Below are 18,582 nucleotides of genomic sequence, written 5' to 3' on the forward strand. Positions count from 1 at the left end.
AGGTGTGGGTTGAGAGGGTTCTGTGTGGGGCAATCTGGACTGGGCAGGTGGCTCAGTGGGGGATCTGGGTGCAGGGGGGATTTGGATGCACAGGGGCTTGGGGGGGCACCCTCTTGTGCAATGGTAATGGGTCTCTGCAGGGGGTCCAGGTGAAGGTGGTTTGGGCTCAGTGGTGGGGGTCTGGGTGTGGGGGGAGATAGAGCTTGTCAGGGAGTCTTGGTGTGGGGATCAATGTGGGGGTCCAGATGCTGTAGGAGAGGGGCTCAGTGAGGTGGGGCTCCAGGTGCAGCTGGTTGGGGCTAGGTAGGGTGGGGCTCCAGGTGCGGGTGGCTCATTGGGGTGGTGCAGGGGGAGTTCAGGGGGGTTCTGGGTATCGGGGGGGGGGGTAAGGCTGTGTGTGCTGAGCAGGGCCTGCTGGCCCATGCGAACGCTGTGTCATGTCTCTCCCAACCACGACCCAGTGGGAGACGCTGGCATACCTGTTTGGACAGTTTGATGGTCCTCCAAAGAATTCACAAGACACTTCCCATAAACAAAACCATTCAATAATGATACTTAAGTCTCCAATACAAAAGCCAGCCCGGGCCCTGATGGCGCTAGTGACACCCTCACCCCCTGGGTGTGCTCAGCACTGTCACCATATATACAACCGTGTGTTAGACAAGTCTTAAACCTAGGGTGACCCAACAGCAAGTGTGAAAAATGGGGGTGGGGGTAATAGGAGCCTATATAAGGAAAAGACCTAAAAATCAGGACAGTCCCTATAAAACTGGGACATCCGGTCCCTCTACTTAAACCCGCAGGCTAGGCAGGGCCTGCAGGCTGGTTTGCACTGGGCCAAGGGCTGCCAAGGCCTGCCAGCCTGCAGGGAAATCTGCTGCCTTCCTATATATAAATACAGCTTATCCTGAAACACTCTGGCAAGAGTCACCTGTTATTCTGAAGCTTATCTTGGCTTGAAGACAAGAGAACCTTGTGATTCATTCACAGGAATTGCAGCCTGGCTGCCAAAGCTGTGTCCCTCCCCAGACCCTGGGGCCCGTGCTTCCTTTTTTGGTCACAGTGGGTGTTTTGCAAAGTCTGAGGAGGGAGGGAGGGAGTGACTGGGCAGAGTCAACGTCCCCCATCAGGGCCTCCAGCAAGGCTGCTGCCCTGGCTCCCCTCTGGGGGAGTGGCACAGCCTAGGTTGGGGCAGAGATGGGCAGCCCGGCGGGCGCTCACGGCTGGGGAATGGTGCTTGTAGCTGTGTGCAGGGTAACATTCAGCAGGGCGGGGGCTTGTGACCCTGGCTGTGACCAGTGCATCCCCCCCATGATGTTCCAGCCAATCTTCTGTGTCCCCCCCCCCCCCCCGGTGCCTCCAGGAGAAGCCAGAGGCCTTGATCACCTCCCTAGGGCTGTGACTGGCACAGCCTTCTCCACTGGCTGGGGCTGGCTAGTGGGGGTCCAGCACATGTTGCCCAACAAAGTACGTAGCTTAGAGTTTTGTTCCCCGAGTCCCAAGCGTGGACAAAGCCCCTGCCCTGCCTGCTTAGCCACACCCCTCGCCAGCACAGCCCCCCATCAGTCCATGAGCCAGTGGAAGCGCAGACTGGAGTCCTGCATCTCCTCCTGGTAGATCTTGTGGAAGCGCATGTTCTGCAGCGGGGTGAAGTGGTCTCTCCAGTCTCCCACTGTCCCTGAAACGGAGGAGAAGATGCAGAGTGAAGCTAGTACTGGGCCAGAGCCAGGCTTGCCAGCCTTTCCCTAGCAGGGCCCAGATACCATGGTGATGGGCGCCAAAAGCCTGTCTAGAGGACACGCAGCTCTGGGATTCACTCTGCTCCTCAGCACCCCACTGGGGATCGGCTCGGAGTGCAGGACACCTGCCTCCGGGAGCACGGCATCCTGTCCCTCCCCACCCGAGCCGGGCTGGTGCCAGCCGCGCTTGGGCGGTTTGCTAGCAGTCCCCGGCGGGAGGAGTTACCAGGTTCCTGCAGCCAAGCCTAGGTTACATCAGCTCCTACCCGTTGCCGTGGCAGCAAGGGTTGTGGGCACACAAGCGAGCAGGGCTTGCCTGGCGCCTTCTGACTCAGCCCGTCTGCCCGCGGGGGGGTCTCACGCCCGTCTTTGGCTCCCAGCCGGGGCAGCCACAGGGCAGCGAGCTGGTTCCATCCTGCCGCAGGGGTGGGAGGCTCCAACGGTCAGCAGAGCACCCGGGGTAGCATGCAGGGGCGGAGGCAGAGAGGCCAGGGGATGAGCCAAGGCCCTTTGCTGCCATCACTCCCCCGTGGGAAACGCACCCCCCCCCGTACCTTTCCGCATGAACCTGCCCCGGCTGTGGTCCATGATCTCGCAGGGGATGAGCGTGTAGTTCACCATCGTATTCTCGCGCATGGAGGAGAAGCTGCAGTGCTGCTGGATTGTTCTGCTCTCCTCCGGCTGCAGCGGGCAGCCCAGCCAATCAGCCAGCCGCTCGACCGAGCGCCCCAGCTCCTGCGAGCCGCAGCGACCAGCAGTTAGTGAGGGGCGCCCCCAGGGCAGGTCGGGTGAGCAGCCAGCGACTGGGGGGCTGGACCCCTGCTCTGGGGGCTCCGGCTCAGCCAGGAGGTGTCGTGTGAGTGGGGCCAGGTCACAGGCAGGGGAGGTTCATGTGCCGTTGCCTTTGCCCCACAGGTGCCCATCTGCCTGGTGCTGTGCTGGGCACACGCCCATTGCCGGGAGAGGGGGCAGCACCCCTGACCAGCCGGGGATTCCTGTACGGCTGGGATGCCACAGGCCATGGCAGGGCAAAGCAGAGGCTGCTGGGCCTTGTGGGACCCGCAGCAGATGTGGAGCCACGTGGGAGTTGGCGGCAGTTGCTGTCCCACATGCCAAGGCCACCCGTGGCCTCCCAGAGCCCAGACAGAGCTCAGCCCCAAAGCACACCCCGAGGGAGCCGCTCCTTCCACCGGGCCATTCGGCTGCCACCCAGCAGCCGTCAGTGGCTGTGACCCAGCATGCCCGTGGCTAACTCACCTGGTGCAGGTCCTCGTAGGTGATGTAGAAGAGATCCAGCTGGGCCCGCTGGCTGAGCCAGCCCTTGATGTGGTCGAACCAGGAGCCGTACTGCACTGCGGGGAGCAGAGAGGGTCAGGATTGAGAGGCAGCTCTGGCCGTGGTGCAAACGGCCCTGGGAAAGCTCCTGCTCACGCACCCCAGAGCCAGCATTGGGCCCCACGGGGCCCTCCTCCAACCCCACGCTGAGAGTACCCTTGGTTCTGACAGCCTGGATCTGGCCCTCACCCCCTCTGGCTCAGCTGCGCCATAGCCCCTCCCCAGAGCACTTCCTGGGGTGCTGCTAGGCTCAGGCAAAGGCCCAGGAGTGTGCCTGGGGGCAGCCACAGCCCTGGCTGAGCGTAGGGGACAGAAGCCTGCCTTTGGGGCAGCAGAAAGCTGGCTGTCCTGGGCTCTCCACTGCCTGTGACTGGGCTGCAGCTAATTCTCAGGCTCCTGCAGATTGCCTGAGCCTCTGAGCCAACCCCCCAGTCCCCCTTTGTGTGGTCAGGGCAGGGCTGAGCGCAGGGGCCACAGAGCCAGGCCTCCTACGCTCTAAGCCCAGCCAGCTCCCCACCCCCCATTAGAGCTTGGGTGAGTCACGCCCTTCCCCTGACTCGGTTTCCCCAGCTGTAAATGGGGGAGGTGGCACTGGCGAGAGGCGGCAAAGCCTAGAGCGTGTTTGCAAAGTGCCCGGAGCTCTCTGGGGTTGGTGATGGAGAAGGGCAGGGGATGCCCACTCACCTGTGCCATCCAGGAAGCGGACGAGGAAGTCCTCAAAGGAGCCCGGGTCTGGCAGGAACTTGGCCATCTTGTGGAAGTGATAGAAGGAAACGGCGACGTCCTTGGGGTTCCGGGCCATGTAGATCACCTGGGATCAGGAGCAGACAAAGGACATCGGCGTCAGACAGACACGCAGACAGGAGGAGCAATGGCCACGTGCCCTGCCCTGCCCCTAGTGGGGTGGTTCCTTCCAGCTGCTCTGAGCCGTCAGGATTCACCCCCCTTTCCATGCCCCATTCCCAAGACACTCCAGGATTGTGTCCTGAACAAGGTGGTGGGACCCAACAGCAAAGCCTTTGGAGCAGGGAGGCTCCTTACACCACCCCAGGGGCTCAGCATGCAGCCCCCACTCCCCCGGGTCCACCACCCCATGGGCCCTACGCATGGCAGTAGGGTGCTTCCTCATTTCCAAATTACCTGAGTGCACAGAAAGCCCCAGGGCAAGCCCCTGGCTTGGGGGAAGCCCCTGTCAGCCACACAGCTCACTCAGCCAGGGCAGACCAAGCTAATCTAGTGCAATCCCCTTGGGGCTCAGACCGAACTGAGGGAAAGCAGCCATGGGGGGTCCAGGCAAGCTCTGGCAGCCATTCGCGTCGTCTCCGTCTAGCCCCACGGCTGGGCAGGCGCTGGGCGCATGGGCAGAGCGCTCGGCCCCACGCTGGAGATACAAGCCCCAGCAGAGCAGGGTGAGGAGCTTGTATCCCGAACACTCACTCTGGCCCTGGATTTCCTCAGCGCGGGGGCCAGGACCTGGCAGGGGAGGTGCGTGGTGATGAGGCGGGGCCCGCTGGTCTCTTGCAGCATGTCCTTGAAGTACGTGTGCTCCAGCCAGGGGGCTCTGGCCCAGTTCGGGATGGTCCTGGCTGGCTCCAGGTCCCCCTTGCTGTGGATCAGGGTCAGGATCTCCTGCATCCAGGTGGTGCCTAGAGAAGAAAGGCAGGGGGCTGTGAGCTTCCCCGGGGCTCCTCCCCTGCCCCAGAGCCGGAGCCGGAGTGATAACCTCTGGCAGTGGGCCTGCCTGGAGCCCGCCCGCCCGCCCCCCAGCACCGACATTCCCAGCATATTCCTCCTAGCAGCCCCCAGCCCCTGCTGCATTCCCCCTCCAGAGCGGGGGAGGACGAGGAGGGGCTGCGTGCTCCAAGAGCCTCTTGCACAACAGAGAATTCCGAAGAAGTGGAGCGCGCCAAGGGGCAGACACGGCACAGTCATAACACAGCTGGGATTATTGACATCTGCCGGGCCTCGGCCCAGAGCCCTGAGTGTTTAGTCAGAAGCGGGGGGCTGGCATCAGCGGAGTGCTGGGGAGGACCTTTGCTGGAGCGGGACGTCTGCACTTGGCTCTGACTGGGGAGTCGTTGCAACAGTCTGGAGCCCACCCCACCGCCAGTGCTTGCTGGGAGCCCCCCTGCACAGAGCCGGGGTGGGGGGGCCCAAGCTCCTCATTGCTGTGGACCTCCCAGCCTTGCAGGGGGGTGGTAGACACCCTCCCCCTGCAATGGGCCCCCGGGCCTGAGGCGTTTGCACTGGGCTGGACACAGCTGGCACTGGGGGCTGTTAGGATGGGAATGCAGCTGAGCTGGGGCTGGGGGGGCTCCCTGGGGCCAGGCGGGGGTGAGGGGAATTTTGCCAGCCCTGCTGCTCACATGCAGGAGTCAGCAGTGCAGCCAGTAGCAGGGGTCCTGTGACCTGGGCGCTCCCTGACAGCTCCTGGCTCGGCCAGATGCTGATAAACCTGTGGGGAGCAGAGCCTGCAGCCCACCCAGCTGGCCGCAGAGAGCTTGTTTCCAAGCCAGCGGCGTCGGGCTGGGGGCCAGAGGGAACATGCAGCTGCAGTCAGAGCCCTCTTCCCAGAGGCTCTGCCACGTTGACCAGCGGGGCCAGGGGCCAGCCTGAGCAAACCCTCTCCGCAGCCCCCCAGTGCCGCGCTGTCCGGGGGCCAGTTCAATGCTAATGACAGGGTGACACGGACGGCGATCCAGTCCCTGCCCTGCCCGTCTGGGGGCCAGTGCCGCTCAGCCAGCCTCCTAGGAGCAGGGGGCCCTGCTCCTCGCCGCAGGCAGCAGGTCAGCGAGACTCCGGCTCTTACCAGACTTGGGGTAGGTGACAATAACGACATCCGTGTCTCGGAACTGGAAGCTGCTGGCGAAGCGCAGGGACTCCTCCGTGTGCAAGTGGCCAGGCAAGGAGATGCCAGCGAAGGTCTCCGTCACCTCCATCCTGTCCATGGTGATTGTGGGCGGACGAGTCTGAGTGCTCCCAGATGCCAGCAGCTTAAATAGCTGCTAGAGAAAGAGGAACCCTCCCTTTCTGGTTTCCCCCTCCTCTTACCGGGGGTGGGGGTGGGGCAGGAGCAGGAGCAGAGTGTCTCTGGCTGTTCTGCTTTGACTCCGGGCTTGTCCACACTAGAAACTTGCACCGCGCCGCTGCAGCACTTCTAGTGAAGCTGCTCTATGCCGATGGGAGACGCTCTCCCGTCCTCAATAACCCCAGCTCGGCGAGAGGCAGGAGCTGTGTCAGTGAGAGATGCTCTCCCGTCCTCAATAACCCCAGCTCGGTGAGAGGCAATGCTTGTAGCCAGTCCTAGAATAACCCCTCTCAAGATTTATTATGTAGGACAAGGAAACAAGACAGGTATTGACAAGGCCAAAGCAGCAAGACACACACACAAATGAGTTCCAGTTGTAAATTTCAGAAGGTAACAGAAGCTTGTATGCTCAGCAAGCTCGGTATGTTCTCCAGGGCTAACCCCGGCCAGCCACTGGGCAGCTTCCCTTACACTTGGTGATCTTTGCCTCTCACAGTGCAGGCAGCATAAAGACACAGATCCTTCTTCCGATCCCTTCTCACCCTGCTTGGAGCTGCAAACTCCGCTGTTGGGAGGAATTCACTTGCAAGACAGCTTCATGGGGGCTGTGGGGGAAGAGCAATCAGCAAAGTCTTTTGTCCTCTTTGATGTTCCACAATAGTTCGTCTGGTGTCCATGGCCTCCCTTGCGAGGCAGGACAGAACACCATCTGCTGGAGGTCAGCACTTTACACTGATGTCTCTCTCCTGGCTGGTGATTTACACACAGAGGCTTATAGTGCCGGAGCCCACTCCCCAGAGCGGCGGGGGAAGTGCCGGAGCCCACTCCCCAGAGCGGCGGGGGAGGTGCCGGAGCCCACTCCCCAGAGCGGCGGGGGAAGTGCCGGAGGCCTGGAGCCCACCCCCATGGCACTGGCTGAGGGAGCACATTCACCACTGTTAGCATTCAAGGTATGTGTCTGGTTTAATTTCACAAACTGCCAGCAGACCAGGCACCGTCCGCCCCCAAGGCCAAGGGTGGTTCCAGGTCTGAGCAGACCCAGTGCGCCTGCTCCGGAGGCCTGAGCCCAGCCTGGGCAGGGCGAGGGCTGGGTGCGCTCGTCTCCCAGGGTCAGCGCCCATCCCCAGGGAAGGGAACGTGGAGCAGTGCGGGAAACATGCTGTCCACAGCACAGCCTGGGAAGCACTCGGGGCCTTCAGCAAATCCCAGCCCAGACCAGGGTGGGGAACGAAGTGACGTGTCAGCCTTGGCTTCCCCCAGCCATCATCCCTGCCCTGGCTCGGCTCTGCAAGCCACACGGCCAGGCCCGATACTGCCGCATCACGTTCCCCCAGCAGCCAACCACTGCCCCAAACCGCACCCCCCACAACAGCCCCCTCACTGGCCCTTAGCCGGGCCCCAGCTGGTCCCCTTTGCAAGGCAGGCTGCCATTTGTGCCATAGGCCCTGTCGAAGGTGGCTCCCTCACCCCCCCACTGCTGGGAACAGTGTTTACCATTTACAGCAGCGATAACAGCGATTTACGATGGCCCCAAGGTCACAGCCTGTGCGCTTGAGATGCTCTCGGGGCACCAGGCCAGGAGACAGCGGAGCCACCTCAAAGATCTGAGAGCTGCTGACACCACCCAAAGCAACGGGACCTTCGGCTCCCTCCTGAACGGGGCACCAGTGACTGCCACGCTGCCCTCAACAACCTCCCGCCCCTGCGCTGCTCTGCTCATTGGCCAGTGGTGCCATGGGGCGAGGGCTGGGACTCTCCCGAACAGCCCGATGGGTCTGCCAGCCTGGAGGGTGCTGAGGAGTAGCAGCTGCAGCAGCCACTGGCCACGCTGAGACTGGGTGCCGGGAGCGAGAGCCCGTGGCTAGAGAGGGAGTCGGGCAGGATGGAAAGGGTCTAGAATGAAGCCAGTGGGACGGCAGCCCCTGTCTGGGACCAGCACGGGAAAGTGCTGGCTGAGCACTGAGAGCCTGGCAGGAGCACACAGCTGCCTACGGCTTTGCAGCCTGCCCAGCACCCAGGGGACCCAGGAGGGAGCCAAGTACCTGAAGACGCTCCTGTGCGGAGGGTGGTAAATTGACATCCTGCGTGCTGGTGGCATCTCCACACACCACAGCAGGCCCCACCGCGTCTGCCCTGGCCTCGCTCGCAGAGCGCCAGGCGCCAGCCCGGAGAAATGGATTTCCATCGAGCACGGTGCTGGGGCCCTTCGCGGGAACACACAGGTAGCTGCACCGTGTGTGGCACAGACCAAAGCGTCGCCATCCAACTGCCCTCCGGCCCAGCCAGCTGGCAAGCCCTGCACTGACTGTAACCCAGCGAATCTCCACACCCGCCCTGCAGCTCCAGAACGGGCGTTGGCCAGACCACTTGGCAACCTCCCCCCCCCCGCCCCCCGCCCCCCCACACACAGACCCAGCCCTGGTGTCCCTGCCGGTTGGATTCAATCAGTGCTGGGAGCCCACCGCTCCGGCTCTAGCTGCTAGCTGGGGCTCCCGTTGGTGGGGGCAAATGGTGACAGGCCAGCAATAGCCTGAACAAAGCCTAATGGGATTAAGATAAATGTTATTGGATTAAGTTAAACCTTATTGAATTGGGGTTAAGGCCTTTGGGGTCCATTGGATTAGCCATGCAGTTGTGTGTGCCATTGCAGCATTGCACGGACCTGCTCTAGGAGGAATGGGGGCTAACTTAATGCCTTCTTTAGCAGCCCTTTGCAGCCGCCCCTGGGGAGATGCGCATGTGCTGCTCAGACTGGATCCTCCAGGGACCAACACTCAAAGGAAGGGTTTGGGGATAAATAGCCTGGTTTTAAACAGGCTCGGGGCTTTCAGTTCTGACCTAGCAAACAGCCAGGACCCCATGTCCAGCGAGGGTCCCAATCCTTAGGGTAGTGTTGGCAGGATTGGGCCGATGGGGCCCCATACAACTGGGTGCTAGTTCTCAGCCGATGCTGTGATGAACTTGTAACCACAAGGAAAGTCTGTGGGAGGCACATTGAGGACGGCTCCTGGCAGATGAGCCCATGGCAGAGTCAGGGTGATCCCTGGGAGGGTTATTAGCATGGTGTGACGAAGTGAGAATGTTCTTAATGTGTTCTGTGAATGCTGAGTGGGGAGTGTTGGCCTGGGAAGGCTGCAGGGGAGTTTTGCTGGGACTGTCTGCATTGGGGATGGGAGACTTTCCTTGAGGGAGGATACGTGAGCACGTAACATGAGAACCAGGACGGGGTTGGAGGCCAGGTAACACCTCTGCCCGGGAAACTGGACGAAGGCTGGAGAAGGAGCCAGAGGAGAGGCTGAGTGAGCCGGCTGGAGGGAGTTTCAGTTTGGAGCTGGCTGGGAAAATGGATGGGAGCCCAGATGGCCTCTGGCCTCCCTGCCCCAACTCCCCCCAAGATGGACCTAACTGAGGGGGTCCTGTTGTCTGTACCGGCAAAACCTGTTTTGGACTGTGTTCCTGTCGTCTAAATAAACCTCTGTTTTACTGGCTGGCTGAGAGTCACGGTGAATCGCAGGAAGCCGGGGGTGCAGGGCCCTGACTCCCCCACACTCCGTGACACATGGGTCTCTTGCTGGTTTGAATGTTTTCTCTGTAACGTTTTATACCTGAAGAACAAAGCCAGCTTGCCTAGGAGGTGCTGGGCAGTACCATGTACCTGTAGCAATGTGAGGCGGCTCTGAAGAGAAAGCTAGCAGGTGTCCTAGGACAGCCTGTCTGTGCTGGGAAGAGCACAGGAAAGGCAGGGAGCTGGCGGCCTGGAAATACCCAGCTCCCAAGGGAGGCACAGGTCTCCACCCCAGAGAGGTGTCGGCCAGGGGAGCCGGAAGCCTGGGCCATGGAGGGGAAGCACAGGGGCACTTGCCCAGAACTGGGACAAGCGGCTGGAACAGCTTCTTTGTATCAGACACTTCCCAGTGCCAGGCTAGAAAGCAGAAGTGGCTGGTAACCAACGAGTGCCAATGTGCCCCCTCACACATCCCGCACAGCACTGGCCTTGCCCAAAGAGCAAGCGGATGGAGCCAGGGGCGGCTCCAGGCCCCAGCACGCCAAGCGCGTGCTTGGGGCAGCAAGCCACGGGGGGCGCTCTGCCGGCGCCGCAAGGGCGGCAGGCAGGCTGCCCTCGGCGGCTTGCCTGCGGAGGGTCCGCTGGTCCCACGGCTTCGGCGGACCTCCCGCAGGCACGCGGACCGTCCGCAGGCAAGCCGCGGAAGGCAGCCTGCCTGCCGTGCTTGGGGCGGCAAAATTCCTAGAGCCGCCCCTGCATGGAGCGTCGGCCACAGATCTAGGGCCACACAGCGAGCGCTAGCTGTTTAAAACATTGATTGACTCTGGGATTCAAACCCTGGGGCCCCACATTCCCGGGCTCAGCGGCGTGGCAGGCAGGGCCTTGCAGGGCATGCCAGGCCGAGCAGGGCCCAAGGCAACAAAGTCAGAGCTTTGTGCAAAGCTATGCCAGAGACTCCCCTGTCAGGCCCCAGCCACAGATACTTTTCTCCCTGGTGCTCCTCCACTTCCCTGCTATTGTCTGTGGCTAACCCCTTCTCTGCCACACCATTTTAATTCGGATTCAGCGGGTTGCTGTTGTGACCATGTGGCAAGTATTCCAGCTGGGAGCGGCCTCCGCGGAGGAGAAAATCCAGAGCAGAGAGGGCAGCTTTCGTTTTCTCGTTGACGCCTGTGCATTTCGCTGTCTGGTTATTTGCACTGCGCTCATCACTTTGGCATCTCCTCTAGAAACACGTTGCACTTTAGACCTGTGTCTTCCACACACTCCCCACCAGCTGACACAGCCGACAATCCAGCTTGGAGATCAGGAAAGGTGCCATCAGCTGAGGATGGGCGTATGCGCCCCGCTAGATACCCCAGCAGGGGTACAACCTGAATGGAACGTGGCACCAGGCCCAGAAGGGAATGCTCTCTGTGTAAACCTGAAAGCAAACGAACCTGCCAAGTTTGTGCAAACCCCGGGGGGCTTTCGATCATTAGCGAGGGAGCCCAGACAGTGCGGCCATTAGTACATGGGCTCTGCTGGTTTGCAATCCCTGCCTACGCCCCGGGCCGGTCTGGAATACCGACTCTGTCTCACACTTACTCTAAGGGGAAGCCCTCCCCTCTCCCTAGCCAAGGTCCCCTCGACACAGGGGTCACGGAGGGAACTTGAGGGCCCTGGTCTCCGCTGGAAGGAGACTGACCAGGTTGGGCTGAAGAGGAGCTCTGTGAAGCTCGGAAGCTGGTCTCTCTCACCAATAGAAGTTGGTCCAATAAAAGTGATTCCCTTGTCTCACTAATGTCCTGGGACTGACACGGCAAACGGCAGCTGGGCCTGAAATGTGTGGAATTAAAGGGACCCTTGAAAGCAGTGGCAGGCCCTGCCCCAGCTGATTTTTCATGGTTTCACCACAACATTCTCCTCTTTCAAAGGCTTCTTCCCTCCCCAGCTGCTGCTCCAGGAAGGAGAGAGTCTCTGACAAGTGACAGCTGCCTGGCCTGGCCTGGCCGCACACAGTGAGGTCTGCAGCCCGGCTGCACTCAGCTCTTCTAGATGCCTTGCAAATGAGGGATTGTGGAGGCATCTCCCACTTCCAGTCGCCTGCCCAGCCCCTCGTGTCCTCAGACTTGCCTCTCTTGGACCGAGCTAATCAGGCCTAGCAGATGGAATGCGGCTCGCTCTCCGCCCCGCACCCGAGCAGCTACACGCCTAACACCACCATGGATGGGGACATTCTAAACAGACAGCAGCTGTGGCAGCACAGCACGGGCTAGCCACCAGGAGCACCAACCTGCCTGAACCCCATAGGCATGGACTCGAGGCAGCTGGCCCGTGCTAACACTCAACACCGCCTGTGCTGCTTCTGGTGCCCTACTTCACCGAGAGCTAGCACACGTGTCACCTCCCCAGCTCCAAGTGTAGACGTGGCCTTTGCAGGACGGCGCCTGAAGCCGCTGCTTGCGCATGACGTTTCTGAGCGGGGTGGGCTCCGAGCTTCGAGACCATGTGTGGGGGTTGCCCCATGTGTGCCCTGAATGCTTTGTACAGGGCGCTTTCGTGAAGAGATCATGTATGGCAAGGCTAAGGTGCAGCCGGCTAGAGATGGCTCCGGATTGCTTTATGATCCAGCATGGTTACTTATTGACTAAGCCAGGTTCCAAGGAACATGACCTCCCAATCAAAGGAACATCTCTGAGATCTTGGTCTTGGACTAGACAGTCTCATTTACGCAGAGAAGTCTCTGTGCCCAGCCGGAGGGACCCCTCTGGCGCAGGGTTGGAGGTGGAGGAATCAGAAGCCAAGGCTGGGCTGTCTGGCCACCATGAAGCCAATGCTGTGCAGCTACTTGCTTGTATCCATTTTCCCATTCTGCTCAGCGGAGCGTTACAGGGGGGCGGCAGAGAGAATCATGACCAAGACTCCTCTGATAGACGGGTAAGTACCAGCCCCTGCTGCTCCCTGCCTCCTCTCAGCAAGTTGGGAAACTCCCCCCGACGGGAACAAGCCTGAGCTCTGCAAGAGAGGGAGGGGGGCGATAGGTTTTACCCTGGGGCTGGACAGGGGATATATTCTCAGCACTGCGTGGCGCGAGGCCAGGCCAGTCTGAGCGCACAGCAGCTCCCAAACTCAGGCAGTGGAAATGCAGGCTCAGGAGTGAGTCCCCACTGGGCGCAAGAGGCTCTCCATGGCAGGGGTAGCTTGCCTGCCACCCTGGCACCACGCGGCTGCTGAGGGAGCGGTTGGCCTTTCCAGGAGCTTTTCCTTGCCAAGGGGTAGAGTTGTCCCCTCTGCGCAGCTCCTGGCTCAGGGGAAGCCAGGGTGCACCAGCTTTATCCAGCAGGAAAGTTTCTTACCCACTCAAGGATTCTCAGTTCCCTGAGAAACCCCCAGCGATGAAAGCCCTGCGTGGCTCCATTCCCAGCACGGCCCAGTCCTGGGGAAGCCCCCGGCTCAGAACTCCGCAGGGACCTGCTCAGTGTGCCCCACGGGAAACGCTGGGGTTTCTGGCATGCCCCAGGGGAATGGGAGGGCGGGGTGGATTTGCATGTGGTGGGTTATCAGGGCCAGGCCATGTTACATTACACCATCAGTTCACTGCAAAACACAAAGGGGAAACCCAGCCCTGCTGGCACATCGCAGCCAGGGGAACATGGCTGCTCCCAGCCGGGGGAGAACCCTGTGAGGTCAGGCAGGGAGCACCTCAGAGCGACCCCGAGGCAGGTGGGAGCGTCGGTCCAAGGACCACGTCCGTTCCGTTGTGTGACAGGCACAAAGCTGGGGGGCTGTGTCGGACCAGGAGGAGAAACCCCAGCACTGAGTCATTTTTCTAGCAGGCAGGGTTTGGCTACAGGGACCCACCGGGGCTTCCCACTCTCGGCTGGGCCTGCCCCAGAGGAGCTGCTGTCCCCAGTGCGCGCCAGGAGGTCACCGCTACCCAGCGGTGTTTCTGTATTTCCCTCGGCCTCGTTGGCACTAAGGAAAGCCCGGGTCCCTGGAGCTGCTGCAGACAGCAAGCCAGAGCCCAGAGGGGGACGAAGTGCAGGGTCTGGCCTGGCCGGGCAGGCGGGTGTGCGGCCTGGGGGGGAGGGGGCTGCTGCGGTTACTGGCTTTGGGGGTAGGAGGGGTAAGTGTGATGCTGATCTGCGAGCGGCGCTAGAGGCAAAGGCCAGAGCCGCCACAGGGCGCCGGGACGGGGACTGTTACTGGTACAGACTCGGGCTCTGGGCTTGCCAGAGATTCAGAGCAGGCAAGAGGCCTGCATAGCCAGGGGGAGTCACGGAGGTAGGGGGCTCTTCCACCCATGTCACTCTGCCAGTGACCGGTGCCGCCCCTCCCCTTGCTGCTCCGTTACTGGGCTCCTGTCCCCAGCTTGGTCACTGCCCCCCAGGCCTGCCTTGGGCCCCTCCAGCATAGCCCCCAGCAGGTGCCCCAAACCGCGTGTCGGTCCAGTGGAGCTGGTCCTGCTCGCAGGGCTGGCGTTGCCCCATATCCATGGGAGACTGACCTAAGCCTGCAGCGGTGAGGAGCCAGGCACGGTCCCGGCGGGCCCTGGGGGGCTGGACTGCAGGGTGAGCCCCTCGTCAGCCCCTTCCCTTGGGCTCTTCACCCCATTCAGAGAGGCTGAGGGCTGCAAATTGGGCAGCGTCGCCCTGGGCCCCCCACTCCCTGAGGAGCCTGAGCAGGGGCCCTCAGCCCTTCCACACCCTGTCCCCAGGTTACACCAGAAAGAAGGGGTAGGACCCCCCCGGCTATACAGAAAGGGAGGAGGGTCCCCCCAGGCTGAGACCCCACAGGCTGGTGCTTGACAGAGCCAGAGGAACCCCTCCTCTTTCCCGGGCCCCAGCCCCACTGGCACAGCACAGAGGGAGACATCATCCCGGGTGAGCCCCCAGGCCGACGCGCAGTGACCAGAGACAGAAATAACCCCCGAGGGCCGTCTGGTGCTGAGTGACGTGGGAGGGGAGCCGCCTGCAGACTGAAAGGGGAAGAAGCCCCCGCCGTCGCGGCACACACCTTGCTTCCCCCGGCTGCGTGACACTTCCTTAAATGACGGCAGTGGGAGACGCAACCGCCAGCAAGCTGACGTCGTGCAGCCAGGGCAGTTCTCAGGGGCCGGACAGGAGCCAGTTTGAGGTGAAGAGAGACCACCCCTGAAACCCCACCATGGGCGCAATCCTGCGCTGGCCCGGGGAGCGGATGAGCTGTGTCTGAGCCCACGTACAAAGCTGGCCTCAAATGCAGCTAGTCGGGGTGCCGGGGCAGGGCCAGAGGAGAGGAAACTCACAGGCAGCCAGTTCAGTAACTAACCCCACCCCCACCCCCAGGAGAGCACCACGGCAAACGGCAGCTGCCTCTCTCCGAGCAGGAGCCCGCTGCCAACCACCCCGCTGTGCCACGCAGCTCCTGGGCACCTGCCCATGGCTCCCCAAGCCTTGGAGCAGGTCGGTGCTGCCAGCAGTGCTGGAGCCCTGGTCTGCGGAGTTCCCTGCGGGGTTTTCCATCGGCTCTCGGAATCCCTCTGCCTTCCTTCTTGTGATTAGTTTCTTACCCAGGAAAGAGAAACACTCAAAACTCCAGGAAAGAAAAACTCCTCCAGCCTCTCAGCTCATCGTGGGCTCGCTGGGCAATTCCCCTCTGGCTCCAGCGGGACGCAGGGAGACTGGCTTGGGTGGAGTTTCCGGCGGTAACACAGGAACATCTGGGCACCTCTGGCTGCTGTCAGGGCCGAATGGTGGCTTGGCCAAGTGCTGGCATTCGCCTGGGCTCTCTCGCACGCTGAGCAGGGGCAGGGGTAGGGGTCTCTGCATACACATCTGAGACCATCACAGCTACCTCCTGGCTGCTGTACAACACCCCTGTGCCAGGGCCACATGTGCTCCCAGGCCAGGCACTGCCCTCCCTCCACGGAGCGATACACAGCCCTGCCTGTATCCGCCTGTCCTCTGGCAGTGAGAGAGTTAATTCAGCACCGTTGAGCACAGAGCTAGGAGGTCCCCAATCCATTTCCCTGGGGTCAGCTGCTCCCAGGAGCCCCTGCAGCAAAGCCAGCGAGGGGCTCTCCTGGGGCTTCGTTTCCTGCTCTGGCTCACGCAGCCCCGTGACCCATTGCAGAGCAGTCCGGGGCCAGGCCTCTGTCACTAGCATACAGCCCCTGCTACTACCCCGGCGGGCGGCTCTGGAACGCAGGCTGGGTAACAGCCGGTGTCATCCCTGCCACCTTCGGCTGGGGATTAGGCAGCGGCCAAAGGAACATCAGGTCGCCAACGCTCCAGGATCTCCTGGCATCTCCAGGAATTAACGGTTAATCTTTAATTAAAGCTTATGTCATGTGATGAACCCTCCAGGCGTACGCCCAGCCGAAACTGGCAGCCCTAAGGAAGTGCATGGTGGGAAAGCCTGAGAGGGTGAAGGGGGTGCCAGGGGCCGCTGGGGAGCACTAGCCTAGCTCCTGGCAGCTGGGATGCGGGCACATGCCGCAGGGCCAGGCAACGACGGAGCCATCACCCCAGTGTACAAACGCAGCCCCAACCAACTGCCGCGCAACAGCAGCAAACTCCCCCAGCACCCGCGTCACCCGGCAGCCAGCCAGTCACACGACATCCTCCAGGAAATGCTTCACCCCGCGGAGGGAAACAGCCAGCAGGGGAGGATGTGCGCCGGCTACGTCACCTTCCCAACGCTTTTTGTTCACAGAAATGGAACTGGAGGGAACACGTGTGACCTCAGTGAATCCACGTGCCGAGCCGTCCAGTGCGAGAGGAAAAAGAACCAGCAGGCCTGTGCCTCATCTAGAAACCTCCTGCCAGGGAGGGAAAGACAGCCAGAGAAAGCCCCCAAACAGCCCAATGAGAGTCAAATGTTACTACAGAGATCGAACAGGCCGGGAGTTACAGTCAGTCAGCCGCAGCCACAGTCCTTCAGGGAGTTTCAGCCTGGCTAGCAAAGCACCATGAGAAAATCTCTAGGGGCCTTGTGCACAAACACCCCTGCCCTGCCCCTTCCTGAGCCCCCCCTCGCCCCACCCCTTCTCAAAGGCCCTGCGCCTGCTCACTCCATCCCCCCGCCCTCCATCGCTTTCGCCAGGATGGGGCAGGGGGTTGGGGTGCGGGAGGGTTGTGAGGGCTCTGGCTTGGGGTGCAGGCTCTGGGATGGGGCTGGAGATGCGGGGTTTGGGCTGCAGGAAGGGGCTCTGGGCTTGGATCAAGGCGTTGCGGTGCAGGGGGGAGATTGGGTGCAGGAGGGGGCTCAAGGCTGGGGCAGGAGTTGGGGCATGGGAGGGGGTGAAGGCTGGGGGGCACTTACCTTGGGCGGCTCCCCGGAAGCGACCGGCATGTCCGGCTCCCAAGTGGAGGCACAGCCAGGTGGCTCTGCACGCTGCCCATGCCCGCAGGTGCCGCCCTGCAGCTCCCATTGGCCATGGTTCCCAGCCAATGGGAGCTGAGGAGTCGGCACTTGGGGCGGGGGCAGCGTGTGGAGACCCCCCTGGCCACACCTCCGCCTGGGAGCTGGAGATGCCAGTCCCTTCTGGGAACCACACTGAGCCAAGGCAGGTAGGGAGCCTGCCTTAGCCCCCTGCGCCACCAACCGGACTTTTAGCGGCCTATTAAAATCTCCCGGATTGCTTTCAGTAGTCACCAGAAGCTCGATGCCAGTTCCAGTAGACTCCCAGTCAATCTGGGAGGGTTGGCAACCCTCTGCACAGGAGGAACCACTACCTGGACACAACCCCCAGGAGAACTCCTGAAGGAGGACAGCATCCAACCCTCTGTACTGGATGGGGAGGAATTCAGGCCCACCTACACTAACTGGATAAAACCCTAGGGATGCTCCATTGATATCACCAGCAAAACTCCCCTGGACTTCACTGGGGCAGGATTTCACCTCCCATCTGCAGTTCTGCAAACAACCAGAAACAAAGGCTGCAGAGCAGACCTGGGCTGATCCCCACCCGCCCCTAAGCAGCACCCAGACAGGAGCATTCACCTCCTGGGACTGTCTGCCCCACCAGCAAACACGCCCGGGCCCTTGTGCAGCAAAGCGCCAGAGCAAACACGGTGCACTCCCAGGGACCGGCAGGGGCAGGGCACAACCAAAGGGGAAAGCACCTGAGTCGCCGGTCTGAGAGTCACGGGCAGAACAAATCCCACCCAGCAATGGCCGGACTGCTGAGCCCCCTCACTACAGGGACTTGCCAGAACTACATCCAGCTCTCACCCAACGGCGCCTCCTGGCCACAAGCAAGGCTGACAGGTGGGCGGCAGAGAGCCCAGTCCATGCCCGGGCCGTGACTGTGCAGCCAGCGGGCCGAAGAGAGATGGAGACACAATTTCTGTTCCAATGCCCCTAGCCAAGAGAAGAGCCTTCCCCAGCCCCCCAGGAGCCAGAACAGGCATCTCATCAAAGAGCAAGGGCAGCAATCTGCTGCCCTGGGGGACGGAGCAGTGAGATGGCACCGGCCACTGGCTCAGGCTGGGAATGACAAAGCCCCAGCATGTGACCCATCCTCAAGGCGCCCCCCCGCCCCCGACCCACCAGGGATCTGGCTCTTCCTGTCTAGCTGGTCCTGCAGCAGCGCCTCCCTGGAGTGATCGTGATCATCTGGCACCTCCTGACTCCAGCCACCGCCGCATCCTCCCTGCTGCAGCCCCTGGCTCACCGAGCTCCAGGGGATGAGGCGCTTGGGCACCAGGCAGTTGCCTGCTGTGTATCATGCTCCCTAATCTGCCTGCAGCCCAGCCCTGCTCCCTCCTGGCCGCCTCCAAGCCACCAGCAACCTTAACAGCCCTTTGGCCCCGGCCCCCTGCCAGCTGCCAGCTCCAGCCCCCCTCGCTCCAGACACCACCGCAAACAGGGCTGGGAGCCTGCAGAAAAAGCCATTTAATCTTAGGCTAAAGATTCCTTGCTCCAGACGCTGGGAAGAGACGCAAGTCTAGTGAAGCTGGAGACGGCACTGCGAGGGTTAATCGGCCTCAGCTGGGCTGCTGGGACCT

At 61.7% G+C, this 18,582-nt stretch overlaps 2 protein-coding genes across 4 annotated transcripts in view; one reads left to right on the plus strand and one right to left on the minus strand.

Moving 5' to 3' along the window:
• The window catches only part of LOC123349537 (sulfotransferase 2B1-like), a 22,349-nt gene continuing 3,767 nt past the window's right edge, over positions 1 to 18,582 (minus strand). The window contains exons 1-6 of one of the 3 annotated variants that reach the window (XM_044987689.1): positions 5,884 to 6,688; positions 4,512 to 4,720; positions 3,759 to 3,885; positions 2,997 to 3,091; positions 2,294 to 2,474; positions 1 to 1,678 (exon numbers count right to left, since the gene is read on the minus strand). In XM_044987689.1, coding sequence (XP_044843624.1) covers positions 1,563 to 1,678; positions 2,294 to 2,474; positions 2,997 to 3,091; positions 3,759 to 3,885; positions 4,512 to 4,720; positions 5,884 to 6,022 — 867 coding nt within the window. In that variant the 5' untranslated portion in view covers positions 6,023 to 6,688 and the 3' untranslated portion in view covers positions 1 to 1,562. The other 2 variants (XM_044987691.1, XM_044987688.1) reach the window with 2 other exon arrangements.
• The window catches only part of DPEP1 (dipeptidase 1), an 18,421-nt gene continuing 12,054 nt past the window's right edge, over positions 12,216 to 18,582 (plus strand). The window contains exon 1 of the mRNA XM_044987687.1: positions 12,216 to 12,526. Coding sequence (XP_044843622.1) covers positions 12,414 to 12,526 — 113 coding nt within the window. The 5' untranslated portion in view covers positions 12,216 to 12,413. The remainder of the gene's footprint in view (positions 12,527 to 18,582) is intronic.

Source organism: Mauremys mutica, chromosome 14 (genome assembly GCF_020497125.1).
Source record: "Mauremys mutica isolate MM-2020 ecotype Southern chromosome 14, ASM2049712v1, whole genome shotgun sequence".
NCBI lineage: Eukaryota > Metazoa > Chordata > Testudines > Geoemydidae > Mauremys > Mauremys mutica.